Raw genomic sequence first — 21,485 nt, 5'->3', positions numbered from 1 at the left:
TCTGTTACTACAAAATCCTTATAACAGGAGTGACTGAATTCATGTAAAAAATAAATAAATAAAGGACAAAAGAGAAACAAAACAAACCAAAAAAACCACTTTGACAAATTATTCTTGAAGATTTAAAATAGTGCTTATAGGTTATTTTCCTTAATAGGTTCAAGGCTCAGAAGAGGGCATTCATAAATATTTGAAGGGAAATGTCCTCAGGAGACAACCTCAAATTCAATTATCCTGAGTTGATTATTTTTCTAGTAATGATCAAAGCAATATATTCAATGGGATTTCCATAATTAACTTTTAAAAACATTTAACCTTTGAGGATTTATTTTGCTGAAACCTCGTGTGTAAAACAACTAATATTGCTTTAATCACTAATGGCCACAAAAACAAACTGCTAAATTGTGTGCCAAAACTGATTGATATTCTACATCACCTATGAAGCTATACTTACCAAATGGACAATGGCAATAGTAAGACTCCACACCGCTTTGGCAGGAACCACCATTAAAGCAAGGGTTGCATTCACAATAATTGACTGCAGATTCACACATTTTCCCTGAAAGGTAGCAATCTTGTTTAAAAAAAAAACTTATGCATCAATACATTAATACTACAGCATGACCATATCTAAAAATATATTCTGAGAGAAGTATTTTGGAGAAAATATATGTTAAGAACATTTTACTTGACATGAGGAAAGTGAACTATTTCAGAGTTCAAAATCTTATTTACTTGTCCTATTACAAAGATGTGCATTATAATATTTAGGAAATAATTTACATAATCATCTTGGAAGGCTCTACTGTTTTCAGGGACTCACAAATGGTGAATATATTTAAATGTTTTCACTGAATTTATTTTCTCTGATCAATGTCACTTCATTTTTCACATTTTATAACCAAAGAGTTGAAACTTTTGCAGTACTATTTTCACCAGAGGAATTTCAAAGACTCATATTTTACAAAAGTAAGAATCAATCTCATTTAGCTTATTTGTCAAACTATAATCCTTTTCGCTCTCAAGAAATATCCCTTATATATACCTACTGTAAATTAGAGTAAGAAATAAGAAAACATATCAAATATACTTTCAAATACCTAGGATTTATTCTTGATTACAAATTATGTATAAACTTTGCCTTTTTTCTAAAACAATAATATCTAACCAGCATATTTTTCAGTTTATAAAGGCATTTTTTATAGGTCATCTTGTTAAATTGAATCAACTAATGTTGTCCAAGTGCCTATTATGGGCCAGGCATGCTAGGAATGGGGATATGGCAATCAAAAAAGCAGATAAGTGCCTTAATATGGTGTTTCCATTATAGTGGAGGGAATTAATCCATGCAACAGGAAACACAGATGAAGGAGAAGAGGCCCTTGAAATCTAATATCTTGCTTACGAGATTATAAAACTATGGCATACACCAATGTAGGTCTGCTCTCAAATCCAGGTTCCACAAAGCTATGACTGAATAACTGATTACTTGTTGGCCAAATTTAGGGTAAAAAGCCAGTTCCATTTGTTGTTATGGTGGTATACGTGCATTTTTAATTTTATTTAAATGTGTTCTAATAACACTGTTCTATAACCTTAAACTACTATTATATATATAACATATTTGTTAGAACAGCTTCTAGTTTTCTAAGTCCAAGAAAATGAAGAGATGTTATCAAGTTTTTAGTTAATTTCCATTCATTGATAGAGGGGTCTAATTATTTCATTAAATAGAGTTTGTTTCTGTAAAGCTATTTTCTACTTCTTGGCCTGATTACACTAATGCCTTTATTAAATGTCTCATGAAAGCATGTAACTTTTGTATGCACAACTAGACTTAATGTTAAGCATAGATACTCCATTTCATCATATTTATTATGCTTAAGACATAGTCAAAGTTTTTTGTTCAACTTAGTTCTGTTTTCATGGCCTGATTGTGTATCTACAATTGTTCTGATTTGAAATTATAAGTATGAATCAGCCCTCATGACACTGCTAGCTAAACACATTTCTCTATATCACAGAGTCACTAAAACAGTTTTTTCCTTCATAAATAAAACTGAAAACCTCCTTATAAGGTAAAACAGTAACAACTGCAGAACAGCTTTCTATTCTAAGGGGAAACAATAAAAATAAACAAGTTACCAATACAGAGGCACAGAAACTAAGTTTTAAGTATTGTAGCAATGTGTTACATTAGAGAAATAGGCAGGACAACTTTACTGCAAGTCTGTACAAAATATCACACCAGAGAGATGCTGTGTCCTAGGAGAATTCTCTCCTATGGTGTTTTCCAACTGACTATATGACAAATCATTGTGGAAAAGTCAGGTTTTTTCTTTCTTAATACAATATCAGTATTGTCCAATGAAGTATATGTAAGACCAATTGTCTATACTTATGATTATTTATTTACTATCAGGAGAGTCACATCCCACTACTTTCATTTTTTTCCACTATAAGAGTGTTAATGATTTTCACATATGCTATTGGACTAAGTAAGGTTTAATTTTCTTTTTGTTTTTTGAAAATTTCTTTTAGAGTTGAGTTAAAAGTAATGCATAAATACATAGATTAGCATATTTTATAGGTAAGTAAAAATGTATTAAATACATATATTAACATACCTTATAGGTGTAGTCAGTATAACCTTTATATTGCGAAAACAAGTCAGTAGGCTACAAAATTATAAACTTCACTTCTTGAAGACTGGAAATGGGGAACAAAGGCTAACCAACTTAGGGGTCTCTGTCATGTATAGTACTTACTCAAATATTTGGACATACATATTCTCCAAGAAAAATACATAAAAATATAAAAACCCAAACCACTGATCCTATAAATCTCAGCCATATCCTTTTTTGAATCTTTTTTTGTTGGGAATGATTACCTTTTTCAAACCTTGGTTTAAACAACACAAATGAAATCTAGGTGTTTTTTTTTGTAATACATGTAAATATTTATCTTATTTACCCCTTACAATATGACATTTTTACCACAGACATATAGGTTAAGTTTAAATATAAACTATAGGTTATTTCAGTTAGTCCAACGTGAGAGGTGGAAAGACAACCCAAAATAAATAGCACTTACTCATGTATTAAACATACAGCAACTATGGAAATGGCAGAATTTACAAAGAAAATATTAGTTTGAGAATAAATTATTTTTAAAGTTAAAATAAATTCTAATGGAATCTGATTCTTTGAGTATACAATAATATAAATACACATTAGTAAGAGAAAAAAATTCAACCTTTCAATTAACATTAAGCTGGTTTTTTATTTTCTTATTTTTCCTTAACAGATTATTATAAAAAATGTAGAAATGACTTTGCTAGAGGTTGAGTAAATGAATTTATTGTTGAGTTTGGGAAAAACAGTCTGATTTGTTGGTGTTAGAGTATACAAATTATTTACCATTCAGAAATTTAGTTTGAGTACTCCATTTAATAAGTTAATTTTTTAACCATTAGTGAATTTGAAAAAGGGTGCCATTCTAGAGTCAAAGATATAGTCTGCAAAGTTATTGTTGCAATTTAGATTATTGTTAAAAGGACTTGTCTTTTATGTGAAGGGAAGGTGTCTTAATTTTACTTGGAATAGAGAGAAAGATCTTTGAATGCTATTTTCAGGTTTGGAAATTTCATGCTTTATTACCCAATTAGAAGTCAGCAATAAATTCTGTATTGTTCTGCACATATCTATCTACTTAAATTCTAGTGTTGACAGCATAATGATGATCAGAGAATGCAGCAGTTTGAATTACTCAAACTTGTGCTGGAGCACCTTGAAATACAATCTTGGATCATTAACTTAATTAATGCTGCAAGTCAATTAACAATTGACAGGGATACCTTCGCGTAAACCCTATCAGTGTACTCCCAGCGACTTGAGGCTTGGGAGTACACTGATAGGGCGTATGTGAAGGTATGTATCCCTGTCTGTCTTATGAACTAAAGGAGCTTTTTTCCTATTAAGATATGTTAACTGTCATAGCAGCTCCTTAAAAGAAAAAAGAGATCTCATTGCTTTGACGTACATCAGTTAATTGAGTTGATAATACATTATAAATCATAGATAGAAGGAGATGTGATTCAGGAAGTATAAGCTCTTTGCACATGGAGAATAGGAATTACTGAAGATGCAAATCAATGCATAACAGGTGGCCAGGGTATCTCAGAGTCTCCAAGATCATAGTTTAACTTGAAGGAGAAATTTAGCATATATCTTCATGTTTAGGGGAAGAAGGTGTGATGAAGTGTTGCCCATAAATTTAATCTGTTGTGATCACCTATAGTCTTTTCAACAAAGATATATATTCAAGTTTTACTTGTTCAATAGCACATTTTAATGTTAACTGATGTAGACCAGAGCTAAATTTATTCTCACCTGTTAAATTTGGCCACCCCATAAGGATTTGATGATTTCAGATATCCTGAAGTTCATGTAGGCTTCAACTTAATATCTTAGATCACATATATATTATATCATCACAAGTATTACTTTTCATCTCTTGTACTTATATCTCCTTATAGAGGAGAAGGGAGACTATGTGCAACTATCAAAGCCCATTTTGTATCTAAATTGTTTACTTTATTAGCAAATATAATTCTGTAATACATACATGCTACTTATTTTGAATATTTATGCCTATAAGCTTTTTCATAATTTTAGCAGAAAGTAGCTGGTTTTTGCACACTATGTGAACAGCACCATGAAGAGAGCTCACCTAAATACCCTGATCGAATAGCTCTGTGGTTTCATTATGGTCTTCTTACATCAAAACAAAGCAAAAATATCCAGTTTAATGAGGACTGCTAGTAAATTTTAAAAAAAGCAAAATAAAAACCTGCTTTTCCTTTGTATTTTAAAACCTACACAAATACAATCTCAATGATACTGCACATGATTATGTATAATGGCATTCACAATATCCATAAGCTTACAAACACATGCTTGTTTTCTGCACAAATAAGAACCATTTAAGCCACTAGAAGCCTGTTATTAATGCTTTGATAACTTGTAAGTTATATTTTAAGGTAAACCAACTCCACTCTTTGAAATAAAATCAAAATAAGAAATGGGCCTTTTATCCTCTCTTAAATGAGCTACTTTTCTGTAACTCACAGAAAATTTCATATCGTATCAATTCACTAAAGGTTGTTTATGTTCTATGGTTACTTGGCCATTTATTATAGATAATATTAACATAGGACTGTCATGATTTTAAAAGAATGATTCTAAATTACTATTCCCATCTTTTGAAAGCAAATGTTTCCCAAGTTTCTCTAAAATTACTATGCACAACCTGTATATAACTTCATATGTCTGGAAAAAAATTCCTATTTATACTGTCAAATGACATAAAAGTAATGAATGGACAAATCTCATCCTCTCCTGAAATATCAGGACTTACTTGAGATGATAGGAAAACTTCTCCATATAGTAATAAATCCCTGGCATTACTCCAAATACCACACCTAAAATGCATCCAGATGTGTGAAAGTGAATGGGAAAGGTTAAAGAGGCTAAAAACTAATTCTCCTAGGAAAGACACAGATTTAGAAATAAGCTCTATCTACATGCTGTGTTTTATAACACCATCCACTCCTGTGAAGGACTTAATGCAGGGACATGCTATAAATGGTGAAAACCTGGATCAGGACAACAAATGCTAGGTGGTTACTGACTATAACTGTGCTTTTTGTTAAGTAGTGTTCTATTAAGTACAAGAAATTTTCATTTGTATAGGAAAAGAAATACTGGATTTGTTGTTATTAAGCTGCTGATTTCCTCTAAGATCCGCAGAACTTCTAAGGCACAAATAACGTGGAAGACATTTTCTTTAGATTTACTGAGGCATATTGACAACTGATGTAATTTCTAGTATTATTAAACTTTGTGGAAATCTAGAAGTCAATTTTTCACATGCCCTATGCTATGCAAAAATTTATTCATCTTTTCTAATACCTATATTACAGCTAATCAAAGTTCCATTTAGTGATACAAAAACTAAATTATAGGGAAGTTTTCTCAACAATGAAACATGAAGTGATAGTAACTGGATATGAAGTTTCACTATTTTTGTTTTCAATTCCCTTTTGGTTCTTTTTCCAGCAAATAAGAAAAAGAGTCTGAAACACAAGCTATACAAGCAAATTAATTCATTCTAAATCACTCACTTAAAATATCCTTATTTCATTTATTATGTGACCCTATGGTCACAAACTTGAAAATAAACTGAAAAAAAATATTTCAGGAATAAACTGGTGGCAATCTATCTCTGCACATTTTTTGTGGTAGTCTTCCCTTTCACTCTTTCATCCTAACAAGATGTTCTCCACACAAAATCCCTGTTCAGCTAATACTTAGTCACTCCCTATGGGATTCATAGGGTAAAGTCTCAGTTTGCAGCAGTTCTTAAGCTACTCACTCTTCTAATCTTTAGCATAATTTCTAATTTCACATGAAATTTGCAATGGTGTGTGTGTGTGTGTGTGTGTGTGTCGTGTGAGATGGGGGCTATTGGCTGAGGATTATTTTAAGGAGAAAGTAAGAAAATCTCCCAGCTCCAGTATATAATGGCATAGTGTTTAAAAGTCACTTTAAAAATGCAGGTGAAAGTTCACAAAAGTAAAATAGGAAAACATAGGTGATTTGAAATAATTTTGTTGATCCAAAAAATATTTGAATATATACTGGTTTTGAAGAAGGCTTTACAATTACTTAATGTTAACAGAAATAAAATCTAGCTAGAATGAATATTTTAAAAAAATTTGTTCTATGAGGCACACAAATGCTTAAGCATAAATTTTGTCTTATGGCTGATTAGCTCTGATTCGCTTTTTAAGTTGTTTAGGTGCATTTTACTCCATCTTCCTGAGTCAGGTTACCTGGTGAAGACTAACTGGAAAGGGTACCTCTAAATGGATGAAGTATGCAAATAAAATTTAAAAAATGAATTACATGATTCAAAAAATTTAGTAAGATTCATATTAGCCATTCAATTTTATACTTGTTTATATCACTCTTGTTCATATCTCCAACTATGCAAATGGAGATTTCAGTGAGCTCTGAAGATGAACAGTGTGTAAAATTAATGTATAACTTCAAATAACTCTCCTTACAGGAAGAGGTTATGGTTCAGTGTTTCACAGCTCTGGCCAGTCACTAGAGTGCAGGTTCAGTTTTCTAAAACATAGCATAGGAGTAATAAAAGTATATTTCTATGCCCATTCCCACCCTTACAGGGGCTGGCAGTGAGAAAGCTACCTTCTCTAAACTCCCTTCCAGCAGGACTCAGGTTTAGATTCTGCCTGTGCATCAGTCGAGGGATATATGAAGGGTAAAAGCAACACAGGGACCAAGTCTGGGAGTCACTCACCACAGCACTGCAGGCAGCCAGCAGCAGTGTTATCTTGCCACACCTACAGTGTCCTTATTGCTGTGGTCACTGGTGAATTTTCCTACCTTCACTCTTAGCCAGTTTGAAGACTTTGTAAGCTCTTTTCTTGTATTAAACAGCTTCTTACCTGATGGTCCTAAAGTGATTTCAGTTCCTTACTGGTCTCAAACTAATACACTATCTCATAGACTTTCTGTAAGGATCAAGTCGAATAATGGCAAAAAATTCTGAGAAGATATCAAGGACTTGCTACATTGCTATACAGTAAGTGCACATCAAAGTGTGATGGAGTGTTGACACGCGTATAAAAGGCAGAGGCTCTGGCGTCATGCTTAGAGTCAAAACCTCGTTAGACCACTTTCTGTGACATGCTTGAGGCAACTTATTTGATCTCTTTTAATCCCTCTAAGACCCAACTTTTTGTATTTAAAATAGATATTATAATAATAATATCAATTTCATAGAGTTTGAGGGGAACTAAACGAATAATTAAATGAATAATAATGTCTATGACGCAAGGAATTTCAGACAGTGCTTTAAATAGTCACTTGATAAATATTACTAATGTTTCATAATGAAAAGAAGTTTTTCTTCCTTTCATTCCTAAAAAGTTTTCCTTTTTGGGTATTCCTAAAAGTTTCAATGATTACATTTAGAGAAGAATGCAATGCACATTTAAATACAATGAATCTAAGGAAGAAACCAACTAGAGGGAAGTAATGTGAAAGCACCAGTCCCGTGCCCGGGCACAACGCAGCATGCACGCTGAAATCGGCACATGGTGTCTTTGTTCACTAACGGTACTTTCTCTGCTCCTGGTCTCTACCAAATTCATTCGCAGTTTCTCATTCTAGGACTAAATGTAAACTCATTCTAAATCTAAGTGTGAATGAGTTTATTACATACTACAATGGGACCAAAACATTTATCAACAAAAACTTATTGTCAAATTCTCAGCAGAGTTAAGTGATTTTGGGGGGTGGAGTGGGAAAGAGGGAAAAGGCTTATTAAAAATGCTGAACTCTTAAGTATGTCCATAGCCCTATTATTCACGATGCTAGGGATACAGCTCTGGGAAGACGCACCCTTACCTTGTGCCACTGAGGCTGCCTTTTTAGAAAGTCCGTGTCACCCCTCTATTGCTAGCACCACAGTAATGCTATACTACCAGCACTGCTACATACTGAGCGCTGGACACTGTGCTAGGCGTTTTGCAAGCATTATCTCATTATCTTTACTCATTACAAGCCGAAAAGATAAGTAAGTATGATTATTCTCATTTTACACATGGGGTAATTGAAGGTCAGCCAGGTTAAATAATTTCCAAAAGCTATAGCTAAATCATATACTACCAAGTCCTTTGATTCTTCCCATTACACATTATCGTTGCCCCACTTCTTCATTTATATTTCAAGGGTATTGTTTTGTTAGAAGGCAGAGTTTCTATGTTCTGCCTTGGCTTTTTAAAACTTGCTTTATATCACCATCAAGCAATTCAGGTCTCCAAATATGAAATAGTAAATATACACAGATGGGCATCTTTTAAAAATGTGATATACACATGAGTTTTCTTAAAAAACTCCCTTTGAAATATTATTTGGCAAAACAGCTACAAAAATATTTTAAAATATATCCTGATCTTATCTGTTTAACTAGTATTTTAAATTGTGTTTGAAAAAATGACAGAACAACCCAATGTAATATATATGTTCTAAAAATGTATAGTGTTCAAATTATAACAGAGAGCATCCCTCTCCAACTTATCAACAGCATAATATTTGTGCACAGTTGAAAGCTCACCAAGCACTGATCAATTAATTATAGATGACAGATAGATAATTAGAGATAGAAACAGATATATGTATCTGTTTAAACTTGCTTTATATCACCATCAAACAATTCAGGTCTCCAAATATGAAACAATAAGTATACACAGATGGGCATCTTTTAAAAAGGTGATATACACATGAGTTTTCTTAAAAAACTCCCTTTGGTGGTGAGAAAATGGGGAGCAGCAGAGGTGAGGCTTAGAACCTCCCCCCTCATGTTCTGAGAGAAATCTTCTGCATACGTGGATGTTTATTGCCCTCGTCTAGCTCGGATTAACACATAGTCTACAGGCACACACCTGATCATCTACATTTGCTCTCTTACAACACTAAACTCTGTTTTCTACCTTTATCTCGTATCTACCTACTTCAGCATTTTATTAAAAATAATAATAATAGAGAAATGTGGTATCCACATATAAATCAAGTTTAAAAATCAAATGAATATTCATATTTGAACTGACTGTGTATAGTTCATAATGCATGAACAAAACCGAAAGCTTCTGTGATGACTGCCCTTGCACTGTTCACCATGTAACTTATTCACTATGTAAGAATTTGTACTCCATGTAAGAATTTGTTCGTTATGCATCAGAAGATTGGAGACTGACGAAAATTAGGCTTGGGGTGGATTAATGATTGTGCATTGAGTATTGACCCCCCTATACAGAAATTTATTGTGGTTAACAACTATTTGATCAATAAATATGAGAGATGCCCTCACAAAATATATATATACATATATATATATATATATATATAAACACACTTCCAATTGTAAAATAAATAAGTAACCGGGATGTAATGTATAGCATAAGGAATATAGTCAAAATATTGTAACAACCTGGTATGGTGATACCTGGTACCTAGAATTATCATGTATATAAATGTTGAATCACTGTGTTGTACACCTGAAACTAATGTAATGCAATACTGTTGTCAACTACCCTTCAATTAAAAAAAAAAAAAAAAAAAAAAACTCCCTTTGAAATATTATTCTGCAAAACAGAATATATATATCCATGTGTCTATTTATACAACACGTCCTATTAGAATGCCAAATACCTGTTGAACAAATTTGCTGCAATGTGTTTAATTGTGCTTCTAGCATGTTAAGGAAAATTGTGGTTCAATTTTGTTGTAGCTTACCTGAGAAATCAGCTATTATGCTTTCTACTTGACTAGTAGAAATAAAAGGCATTTTAATCCCAATTTTTAAAACACTATTCTTGCTGCATTCTCCTCACAGTGTGGGTCAAATTTCAATAATAATGATGACTTTGATAAGATGATAATAATATAAAGTAATCAACAAAAATATTTGCTCACAGTGATTTAAGAAGATGATCCAGGTCTTATGCTTTAAATATACTATGCCCTTTAAACTTGAAAACACTTTGGTTTGAAGATATTACACCCTTTTTTACTCTTGTACAAACACTTAGCAGATTGGCTAAGCCCTTATACTTTGGAATTAATTGTGTAGGCTTACATTCCCACTCTACAGCAAATTAACTGAGTCACCTTAGAACACTGACTTAACTTTTCTCTACTTCAGCTTCCTTGTTTATATGAACTGAGGAATAATTATTCCTATCTTGTAGGTTTCTTGCAGGAAGTAAATAAAATAAATACAGACCAAGTGCTTCAAACAGTGTTTGTACAGTAGGAAATGCTTAAAGCATTTGCTATGATTATGCCCATTTCTATGGAAAATTATTTAAAACTGAGAAAATTCATTATTCAAAATTCTATTATGCTTCACATGGCTTAAGCCTTAAAAAAAAAAAGCCATGCATTGTCATACCTGTGTATCCAGTTTTGCAAACACAGTTGAAGCTCCCTGGAAAATTTTGGCAAATGGCACCATTCTTGCAAGGACTGGGCAGGCACTCATTGATATCTCTTTCACAGGCCCTGCCGGTGAAGCCATCTAGGCAGCTGCATGAAAATCCTCCCACTAAATTGTGACAGGTCCCTCCATTGTGGCAGGGGGATGGAAGACACTCATCTATGTCTATTTCACACCAGCTACCAGCATAACCTGGCAGACACTTGCATAAGAAAGGCTGCAGAGGTTCATTTGCCACAATGATGACTGGAAGACTCTCCTGGCTCTTTAGCACGGAGCTTACAGCCAGTCTCCTTACACAGCTCCCTCCGTTCTGACATGGGCCATGAATACATGAGTCATGATCCACAGATTCTACCTTTACTCCACTCTGCCGGAGAAGGATCTCTTTGATGCTTTCAAAGAAGGTAGCTACGCCACTGGGGTTCACATACTGATTATTGTTTCGCTTCACAGCTGCCAAAAGAAATGTCCTATTGTTCTCTTCATAGGCTCCATAGAGTTGCACAGCAGTCCCTAGGCCTGTCAGTTGTGAACCGGCAATGCGTAGGAAATGAAGGTGGTGGTTAGTCAAGAAGTCCCTTACTGATGGGACACCAAGACGCAGTAGGATGCTGTTATCCACAGTAGCATTGGAAAATCCAGCAAAGAAAACTCGGATATTGCTCGTGACTGTGCTGTGAACGCCATCATTGCTAAGGACAGTGAGATCAAATGTGCCATCTGTGGACCTTGGCTGGGAATTCAGATCACAAGTGCCCCTTGGAATACTGAACAGGCTTGTGACTCCTGAAGTAAGGGAGCAGTGGAAGGTGTCTAACACATCTGGATCCTGTGGCTTCACAGAGCCCAAAATCCCACCAGGAAACAAGTTGCCATAATAATTAACAAATATCTCCACTGTCCGAGACTGTGAAGGATTATCATTTTGGTCTATGACTGTGATATGAACGGTTCCTGTGGAAGACATTTGAGGCACACCAGAATCCCTAGTAACCACGGACAGATAGAAGTGGGCAATCTGCTCTCTGTCAATCTCTCTAGTGGTGCTCAGGACCCCAGCAGTGTTCAGACTGAAATAGCTGGTGGCAGGACCTGTGCTCAGCAAGTAGTAGGTAAAGGGGCCTTGATTGGGAGGGAGGTCAGGATCGGTGGACTGAAGGGTCATCACCAGAGCTCCTGGGCGTTTGTTTTCCATGACTTCTCCTTCACTGACAGTCAGCATAGGCCCATTATCATTTATATCCTCTAAGGTGACTAATAGGGAAGCACTTCCTGTAGCGGAGGGGGTCCCTGAATCAGTAGCCAACACTGTGAGGTTGTAGATGGGTAGGGTTTCTCGATCTAATTCGGCAGTGACAGTGATCTGTCCTGTCTGTGGGTTAATGGAAAAGGCTCCATTTTCATTCCCTGATCCAATGAAGTAAGAAAACCTGCTCCAGCTGGGGACAGAGTCCGAGTCAAAGGCACTGACAAAGGTCACATGGGTTCCAGTCGGGACCCCTTCACTGATCTGGACACTGTAGATGTTCAGACTAAAAACAGGTGGATCATTGGCATCAAGCACAGTGACATTTACAGTGACCTCATCTATATCTGCGCCCCTAATGCTGCCAAAATTCTTGGCCAGTACTTTCAAAGATACCCTTTCTTCTTTTTCTCTATCAAGAAATCCAGAAACATAAATTTGTCCAGTCTTCTTATTGATCTGGAAACCCTTCTTTCTACTGGTACCAAAAATCAAATAGTGTACCTCCCCATCAGTGCCCAGATCACGGTCACTGGCGAACACTTCTCCAACAATAGTACCTTTAGGAGCCGCCTCTGAGATTTCAAAATAGTAAAGTTTAGAAACAAAACGAGGCACATATTCATTTGTCCCTTTCAATTGTATATTGACAGTAGCAAAACTGCACCTTTCTTCCTCGGGGACATTGAAGGCTTTCACAGTAAGATGGTAGCTCTGCTTGGTTTCAAAGTCCAAGAAGCCTTGAGTGGTGATGAGTCCGGTGTTGGGGTCAATGACAAAGAGGTCACTGTCAGATGACTGTACAGTGTATGCAATCACCGCGTTGGTTCCTGAGTCAGCATCTGTTGCATTTAGGTGGACAACCATTGTCCCACTTGGGGCATTTTCTAGGACAGTAGGGAAGTATTCATCAGGGAGGAATACTGGAGAATTGTCATTCACATCAACCACATTTACAGTCACACTGCAGTAGCCCGTTCTTGCAACCCATCCTCCATCTGTGGCACTAATAGTCATTTCATGCTTCTGGCATAGCTCATAATCAAGCGCTTTGGCTAGTGTTAATACCCCCGTGGAGGAATTGATTGCAAAAATGCCTTCTTCATTTCCTGAAGAAATACTGTACTTTATCAAGCCATTCATAGCTGTGTCTCTATCTCTTGCAGAAACAGTTCTGACAGTGGCTCCAACACTATGACTTTCAGAGATGGTTGCACTCATGTGGCTTTGAGAGAATTCAGGTGTATGGTAGTTTTCCTCAGTAACAATTATTTCAACAGTTGCTTGGGATGAAAGTGGAGGGTTTCCTTTATCCTTTGCAGTGACAGTGATCAGAAAGTTTTGATTCAAGTCAGACATCAGGGAAGAGGTTACTGAAATCCACCCTGTGTGATTGTCCAACTGAAATTTTCCCAAATGGTTTTCAGTAGAAATTAAATACTCCACTTCAGAATTCAGTCCAAAGTCTCTGTCATCTACTGCAGTAACTTTGATTAACTTTGTGCCGACTTTAACATTTTTGGTGACTGGAGTGAAATATTTAATTTTAAGAAATTGTGGTGCATTGTCATTACTGTCCACTGTGTTGATGGTAACTGTTGTCTCACTGAGTAACGAAGGGTCACCTCGGTCTGAAGATGTCACTATAAAACTATGTCTGTTGATGTTCACGTTACTGAAGCCGCTGACATTCTGGTATTTTAAGACTTGTTTGTTGAAAATCTCTCCTGTGGTGGCATTAATCCTGAAATACTCCGACTGAGATTTTATAAAATAAAACACTTGTCCATTTGATCCTTCATCAGGATCCGTTGCAGACACCTGAGTCACTCTGGAGCCAATTTCAGTCAGTTCTGGACAATCTAAATAATAGGAGGGTGTGCTAAATCTTGGAGCATTGTCATTTACATCTGTCACAAATATTGTGACATCTGTACTTACAGTCCACCCAGAATCATGTGCAGAAACTCGGATTCTGTAACGGTCTGTATCTTCCCTATTTAAAGGTCTACTAATTACAATGTCCCCTGTGCTGGGATTAATTGTAAATGGAAGACTTGTATCCAATATAGAATACCTACTAATTGCATTTACCCCAATGTCTTCATCGGAAGTTGTGACACGTGTAACTGTGTATCCTAATGGGGAATTTTCAGGAACATGGGCACTAAATATTTGAGAAAACCTAGGGGCATTGTCATTTTCATCTAGAATGTTGATGATGACTTTTACTGAGGTACTCTGAGAAGGGGAGCCTTTGTCTGAGGACTTTATGGTAAGCACATACTGAGCTATTTTTTCCCTGTCTAAAGGTCGAGTGCTTCTAATCTCACCAGTGGCATGATTGATGCTGAAGCTATGTTCTTCATTGCCACTAACAATTTCATAATCTAACTGTCCATTGGGTCCACTGTCCCTGTCCATTGCTGAAACAGTAAGTATTTTTCGAGGAGAAAGGTTTTCCAATATTTCAGATACAAATGGATCTTCCTTAAAAACTGGAGAATTATCATTGACATCTAATACCGTTAGGTCAAGTTTCTCATAAGAGGAAAAAGGAGGGAAACCTCCATCTCTGGCCTCTATCCATACAACATATTTTTGTATCCTTTCAAAATCCAGAGGTTGACTAATGGACACCTGCCCTGTTAATTGATCGATTTGGAATGTATTGCCAAGATTCCCACTTGCAGTATAATAGGACAGAGGTTCTCCTCTCAATGAGGACCCTGTGATGGTAGTGACAAGAGTGCCTACTGGTTGGTTTTCAGGAAACATGAAAGTTTGTTCTTTGGCTCTGACTTTAGGGAAATCTGCCTTGTTCGCAAATCTAACAGTCACTGTTGTAGAATCTGTCTTTGGAAATGAGCCACCGTCTTTTACGTGTACAGAAAATGTCACTTCTGAAGCTCCATTTAGTGGTCCAGCTGCCATGATCGCTCCCCTCAGTGGGTCAATGTGAAATTTTTCAGAGTTTCTACCCGAAAGAGAATAATGCAGTTCAGAATTGGGTCCACTATCAGCATCGGTGACTGTAACTGCAAACACAAATGAACCTAGAAAAGAGGGATTACACAATTTTAAAAAATCACACAGAACCCACATAAAACATTTGGTAGTGAGTTAATGTACTGAAATACTATATTGCTGCCTAATATAACTTCATTTTCTCATGATTACTGGGGAAGAAGAGGACCTCTTGTGTCATTACCTCCAAAGTTCCCAAGTCAGATCTGCTTAATGACAGTCGTCAGGGACTGACCTGCCATTTTCTAACTAAAATCCACACAGTCAACTGTATTAAAAATATTTCAGTATCCCTCTGAGAGAAGCAAAGGGAAGAAGCAGTGGCTAATCATTCTGAATTATAGCTCCTAGGAGAAAAATCTAACATAGCTTGACTTCCAACAAACATCAATGATAATATGTGAGCTCTGCTAAGAGCTATGTTTCTGCCCAATGTAAAAAGATAATTGCTCTATTATGACTTCAAACATCTTTGAATTACCAAAAATGTAATCATATCAACAAAAATGTTTTAAAATATTGTTGATTCCTTATACACACTGTTTCACAGCAAAAATATTTTGTCCATGAGCTATCACATGGAGATAAGGCACATACACACGTACATATACATACACACACACATATATCCATGAATCAGTTAAAACAACTATGAAGTAGTAAGAAATAAGAATTAACAAAGAAAGGACTCAATTGGGGTTGCACAAATTAGTGCTCAGGAGGATGCCAATGGAACAGATTGTAGCAGAAATATGCAGAAAAGCTGTCATAAGGACATTTTTTCACTATACTCATTCAAAAACTTTTTCCAAACCTTCATTCCTGCTCCTACAGAAAAGTTTGTGACAAAAGCAAAAAGTCCTTTATTTAAAAAAAGACCAGTAATTTTGATTTATTATAAAAAGTGTAATGAGGAAAAGATGCTTAAGCATTACACACTCACTTTTTATAGGAGATGTTATATTGCATCACCACACATTGGCTATAATTAGGATCATGCCTGAAGGCATTATTTCAGTTAAACGCCTTCAGCAGGGATGTATGATTTTGATAACTGACTTTTCCTTTTGTGGAAAAATTTATGGATTTTTTACTTTCCACTGATATCAATTTGACATTTGCAAGAAGATGAAAGATTACTGAGAGGAGGAATCCTGGATCCATTTAGTTATTCTTCCAATGAAAAATGTTTTAAAGAAGAAAGATTAAATTATGGCCTTATTTACATATTTTCCTCTTTGAAAATTCACCTCAAAGATTACAAATGGCAGATTATTTGTGCAGTCCTTAACAGAGTATGCTTTTTTGGCAAATAAGAAAATGAAACCAAACTAAATCTATACAGGAAGATAAATGTGTATTGTCAATGAGAAAGTGGTTCAATAATAACTCCATAAACTTCATCTTTCAAAACTAGAATAAAATAAAATTAATAATAATAATTAATTATAAGTACTCATTCATTAAACATTTTGAAAATCTATCTGTGAGGAAGCATTGAAGTAAAATATTCATTTTCTACCAACAAATATAAATTGAATGCCTACTACCTCACAGATAATGTTCCAGGTAGTAGGATATGGCATGAGAAACAGAGACAAGTCCCTCCTCTCAGGGAACTTCCTCTCAGGGAAAAACTCACCTTCTCCTAGGAACTTACAAATTATCTCAGGGCAGAACCCTCCTTGACTACCAAGTGGTATCTGTGTTAATCATTTAACAATATTCAAGAAATATGAAGAAATCGTGTTAGGAAAGATGTGGCAATAACAAAAAATCTTAAACACAATTGGGGATAAAAAAATTAAATTTTCAGATTCAATGTTCCTCATTACGCAAAAGAAATTGAACTTTAGAGGATTTGCAAACTTAGGCTATATCAGAAATGCCCATAAAAAAATAACAGGAATGTATTTACAGAACATGTCCAATGTATTGGTTGTATTTACCCATGAGATCTCAGAGTTGGTTTGATTACCTGGAGGAGTAGGAGACGGGATGTGAGTGACATATGGGTGATGCTGAAATCTTGGTGGATTGTCATTGACATCGGTCACAGTGACAAGCACACTGGTGGAACTGGAAAGAGGCTCCGGGGATCCAGCATCACTGGAGACCACTACTAACGTGTAATTCTCTTTTGTTTCCCTGTCTAACAATGCGCTGGTGATGATCTGTCCTGTGGATGGGTTGATGGTGAACTGAGAGTTTCCACCAATGATCCTATAACTAAAGCAGAGAGCACAGATGGACGTTATTTCTTCTGGCTTTAATATATTGAAGCATCTACTTACTATAATTTTAAAAACTGTGCATAAATGTAAAGAAAAACATTACAAGTGAGATCACACAAGTAAAGAATGTGCCTGGAAGATAAATATTTCAAATTTTACGTGGATGTCATATTGACAGTCTTTACTGTAAAATGTCGAATGACCTCAAGCAGGTCTTTGCAAGGTTTGAGAACTTCTTAAATCATGAGGCTCTAAAACATACCAAGAAGACTACCTTGTTATAAATAAGTGATCCTGAAAGCAAATATTGGAGTCTTGCTCTAGCATTGTGTTTAGTGGTCAGGATCAGTAATGAACATCTGTTAAATGCATTTACAAATTATTTTTCTGCTGTGTATCATAATACGGCACAAAAGATCAGTTGAAGATCTTATTCTTCAAAGACAAAACATTGTGATGTATATTGACTATATAGGACAACTAAAGAACTGTTGTTTATACAGAGACATTCTGAGTTACTAATTCTCTCATTTGTTATTCCTCAAATGGCTATGTTACTTTGCTTTCTTTATATCAGGAGAGGTATGACATTTTCATGAATATTTTGATGCTAACCAGATTGGCTAGCGGGCAGGAGTTTCCTCCGAGAATAGCTTCTCTCTTCTTTCTGAAGAGGAAAGTTATCTGTACATTCATGGGAGATCAGCTAGGAAAGTAGCTAAGCCTTTGAACGTTCAGAATTGGCTGTGGTCCACAATTTTTAAACTTGGAGAGTAGTTAAGGAAATTGATGTCTTTTAAAGTTTTCTCTTTTATATCAGCAAAGAAATGCTCTGTTGGAATTAACTATGTGTTTCTATGGTTCAGTTTGTGGCCATTGAAACATAGCAACAGCAAGTATCTAACAGAAACATTAAGAAAGCCTGCATTGCCTCCAATGGAGTGTAGATTCCTCCTATTAAGCTTGCAGGTTAAAACAAACATTTCAGCATTTTCATCCTTTCTTAGAGAAATAATGAACTTCCAGGGAGCTGAAATTTTAAAAAATAGAGGCCCTATAAAATGAGCACAAAATAGAAAACAGAATAGAGAGGGAGTTTGGTTGAGAAATGATTTCAGTATTTATGAAGTACTTGATATCACTCAGATGTTTAAAACTTTTTTGGCACAGGTCAGAAATGATTGAGAATAGCACTGCCTATATTTTCTAAACAAGAAGTGACTCTTTATAAAGTATAATTACTGACCTTACACAGTAGAAAATACCTACTCCTTTTTCAAAATAAAAATATTAGAGGTTTATAAATGAATTTTGAAAGTTAGAATTTCAGGACTCATGAAATAATTGAATCATTTTACCACTCTGATAAAGTCTGTAGGAACCTCAATTATGTGTGATTTTATTCCGGGAAACCTTGTTTCTATCAGTGGATTAGAAAATACCATGTAACTTAATAGGGAAAAAAGTAATTCACATCACCACAAACTTTCTTACAGCTTTATGACAGCAAAGGTCATCTCTCAATCAAACATTGGTTCCCTTAAGCACTCACAAAGAAAAATAAAATAAGAATGATGAAAAAATGCATGCAAATTTCAATTTGGATGTTTTGTATCTGATCAGCCCATGGCGCACTAGAGAGAGGAATGTGTTGAAAGGCAAGTTATATGAGTTCTGGTTCAGGTTCAGCTAAATAATCTGTAAACGAATCTTGTACTGTAAATCCTTATTCTTTATCTATGTCCTAATAGCTACTATGGCCCACATGATTGTTTAAAAGTAGGTAGTATAGTTACTATTTTTAAAAGTTAAAGAATAAACTGCCATGTTGATATGTGATTAACTTTTTTCTAGACTTTACCTGATTCTGAAGTGCATCAAAAATATGAGGAATTCTGTAATATAATATCTATAATACCAGTTCTGTGTAATTTACACTTGGGCGTTAAAAGTACTACTGAGACAGAAGGAACACAAGTGATTCTACAAATAGATAGATTGCCAAAATAATATGCCCAGGTTTTCCTCACCTCTGTTATATAAGTCTTGGTTTGTTCTCATCCCTTCATGGATCTCCCTTGCTTCTCTGGTCCACATTAATTTCTGTTTAAGTTATGAATTTTTTCAGGTTGTGTTTTGTGCTATCTTATTAACTCTGAACACTATGCTGGTCTTTAAAGGTCTGCAGCATCTTATTGTGTTTGTGTGTACCAAGAATGCAACAAGCCATTTTGTATATGTTTTCATTTACTAAGAAAAATCCTGACAGTTGATTTTGTTCTGTATTTCTTTCACAGATGAAGAATATGAATCTAAGTAGACTAATAGAGTTACCCAACAAGCATACAATCTGTAAATGGTAAATCTAGAGTTTGAACTTCTTTGTGACTTCCACATGCCCTTTCCCCATTGTACTACAGTATAAAGAAGGTGAAACCCGGTCTGAGGGAATGTAGTGAAGACAAGAATTGCTGCATCTGCTTGCTAAGGCCAAAAGGAACTCTTGATCAAGGTTTGTCAATACAGAACTGGTTTACATTGATTTAGTTCAATGCAAATCAGCAAATGTGCTGTTTATTTTTTGCTGATACAAGAATGAAAAATTACTGTTTCACATTATTGGCACAAACTGAGATCTTTGTTATCTAAAATCTAAATCAATTGTTGTTGCATTTATAAAGCTAAAATGTCCCCCATTTGATTTTTTTAACCATTTTTGCCTATTCCTCAGCTCAGCACAAGGCACTGCAGAGTATGATGCAAGAATACAATAATTTAATAATAGCTAAGAGACTGTACTCTACTCAGGAACAATTTACTTGGACATGAATTTTTGACCTCACTCATAGCACTTAAATTCATAAAATTCCTAAACCTTTCTAAGGCTTTTCTCTCCATCTATACAGTGTTGATCACTTACATATTTCTTTCATTTGTTAGTTTTGAGTATTAAATATAAATTCATATGAAATGAACTTGCCATTGTAATTGAGACACGATAAGAATTAAAAGTCTAAGTTTACACACACAACAGAGTATATACACATGCAAAATTATAATACATATTCTAATATATATTATCTATTTAAATTCATCCATATATTTAGTTAAATAGATCAGCTAATAGAGGGAGACATGAATAAATAGGCAAAAAATTCTGTCTTCAAGCTTACATCTTTTTTTTTTTTTTTTTAGGCAAGGTACAGGCTTTTATTTAGAGATACAGTGAAAGGACAGAGCACCTGGCTCATGCCAGGAGGGGACAAGAAAGTCCCCAAGCTTACATCTTAAGTGGAAAAAATAAATCTAGAAAAGTAAACATATAACAGGCAGGATGTTTACGTACTATGAAACTGTTCAGAAGCATTGCTCTAGATAGTCAGTAGACAAAGAGACTGCTTTTGACTGAAACGATTCAGATAAAGCCTTCCTTGGAGAAGGGTGAATTGAAGCTATGTTTTAAAGGGGTTGCCTATTTTACAATAGCATTGAGAAGGAAGAAAGAAGGTGTTCTAGGCCAGGAGTCAGCATTTTTTCTTTTTTTTTCCCTGAAGGGCTAGGTAGTAAATATGTTCAGATTGCAGACCCTATGAACTCTACTGCAATATGGAACTTGCTGTTACAGTTCAAAAGCAGCCACAGACAACAGGAGTGCGAATGGGCATGGCTATGTTCCAATAACATTACAAAAGGCAGGGCACTGGGCAGCATTTGGGCCACAGTTATCAGAACCTCAGTCTAGGATATGGACGGACTTGAGCAAAGCCATAAGGCTTGAGAAAGAAAGATTTTATTCCCTGGAGCAGAAAGTGACCCAGTGAGGCTGAAAGTCTGGCGACATGTTAAGGATTTGTGCAGAATAAGCTTGGAAGCGGTTGGGGCCGTTT

The 21,485-nt window shown here is 35.3% G+C and overlaps 1 protein-coding gene across 1 annotated transcript in view; it reads right to left on the bottom strand.

The window, feature by feature from the left end:
* Window positions 1-21,485, bottom strand: part of FAT4 (FAT atypical cadherin 4) — a 189,358-nt gene that overhangs the window by 31,900 nt on the left and 135,973 nt on the right. The window contains exons 9-11 of the mRNA XM_036922957.2: window positions 17,343-17,593; window positions 11,044-15,393; window positions 455-559 (exon numbers count right to left, since the gene is read on the bottom strand). Of these exons, the coding sequence (XP_036778852.2) occupies window positions 455-559; window positions 11,044-15,393; window positions 17,343-17,593 (4,706 nt within the window). The remainder of the gene's footprint in view (window positions 1-454; window positions 560-11,043; window positions 15,394-17,342; window positions 17,594-21,485) is intronic.

This window comes from Manis pentadactyla, chromosome 5 (assembly GCF_030020395.1).
Source record: "Manis pentadactyla isolate mManPen7 chromosome 5, mManPen7.hap1, whole genome shotgun sequence".
NCBI classification, from domain to species: Eukaryota; Metazoa; Chordata; class Mammalia; order Pholidota; family Manidae; genus Manis; species Manis pentadactyla.
This window is presented reverse-complemented; position numbering and strand designations above follow the sequence as displayed.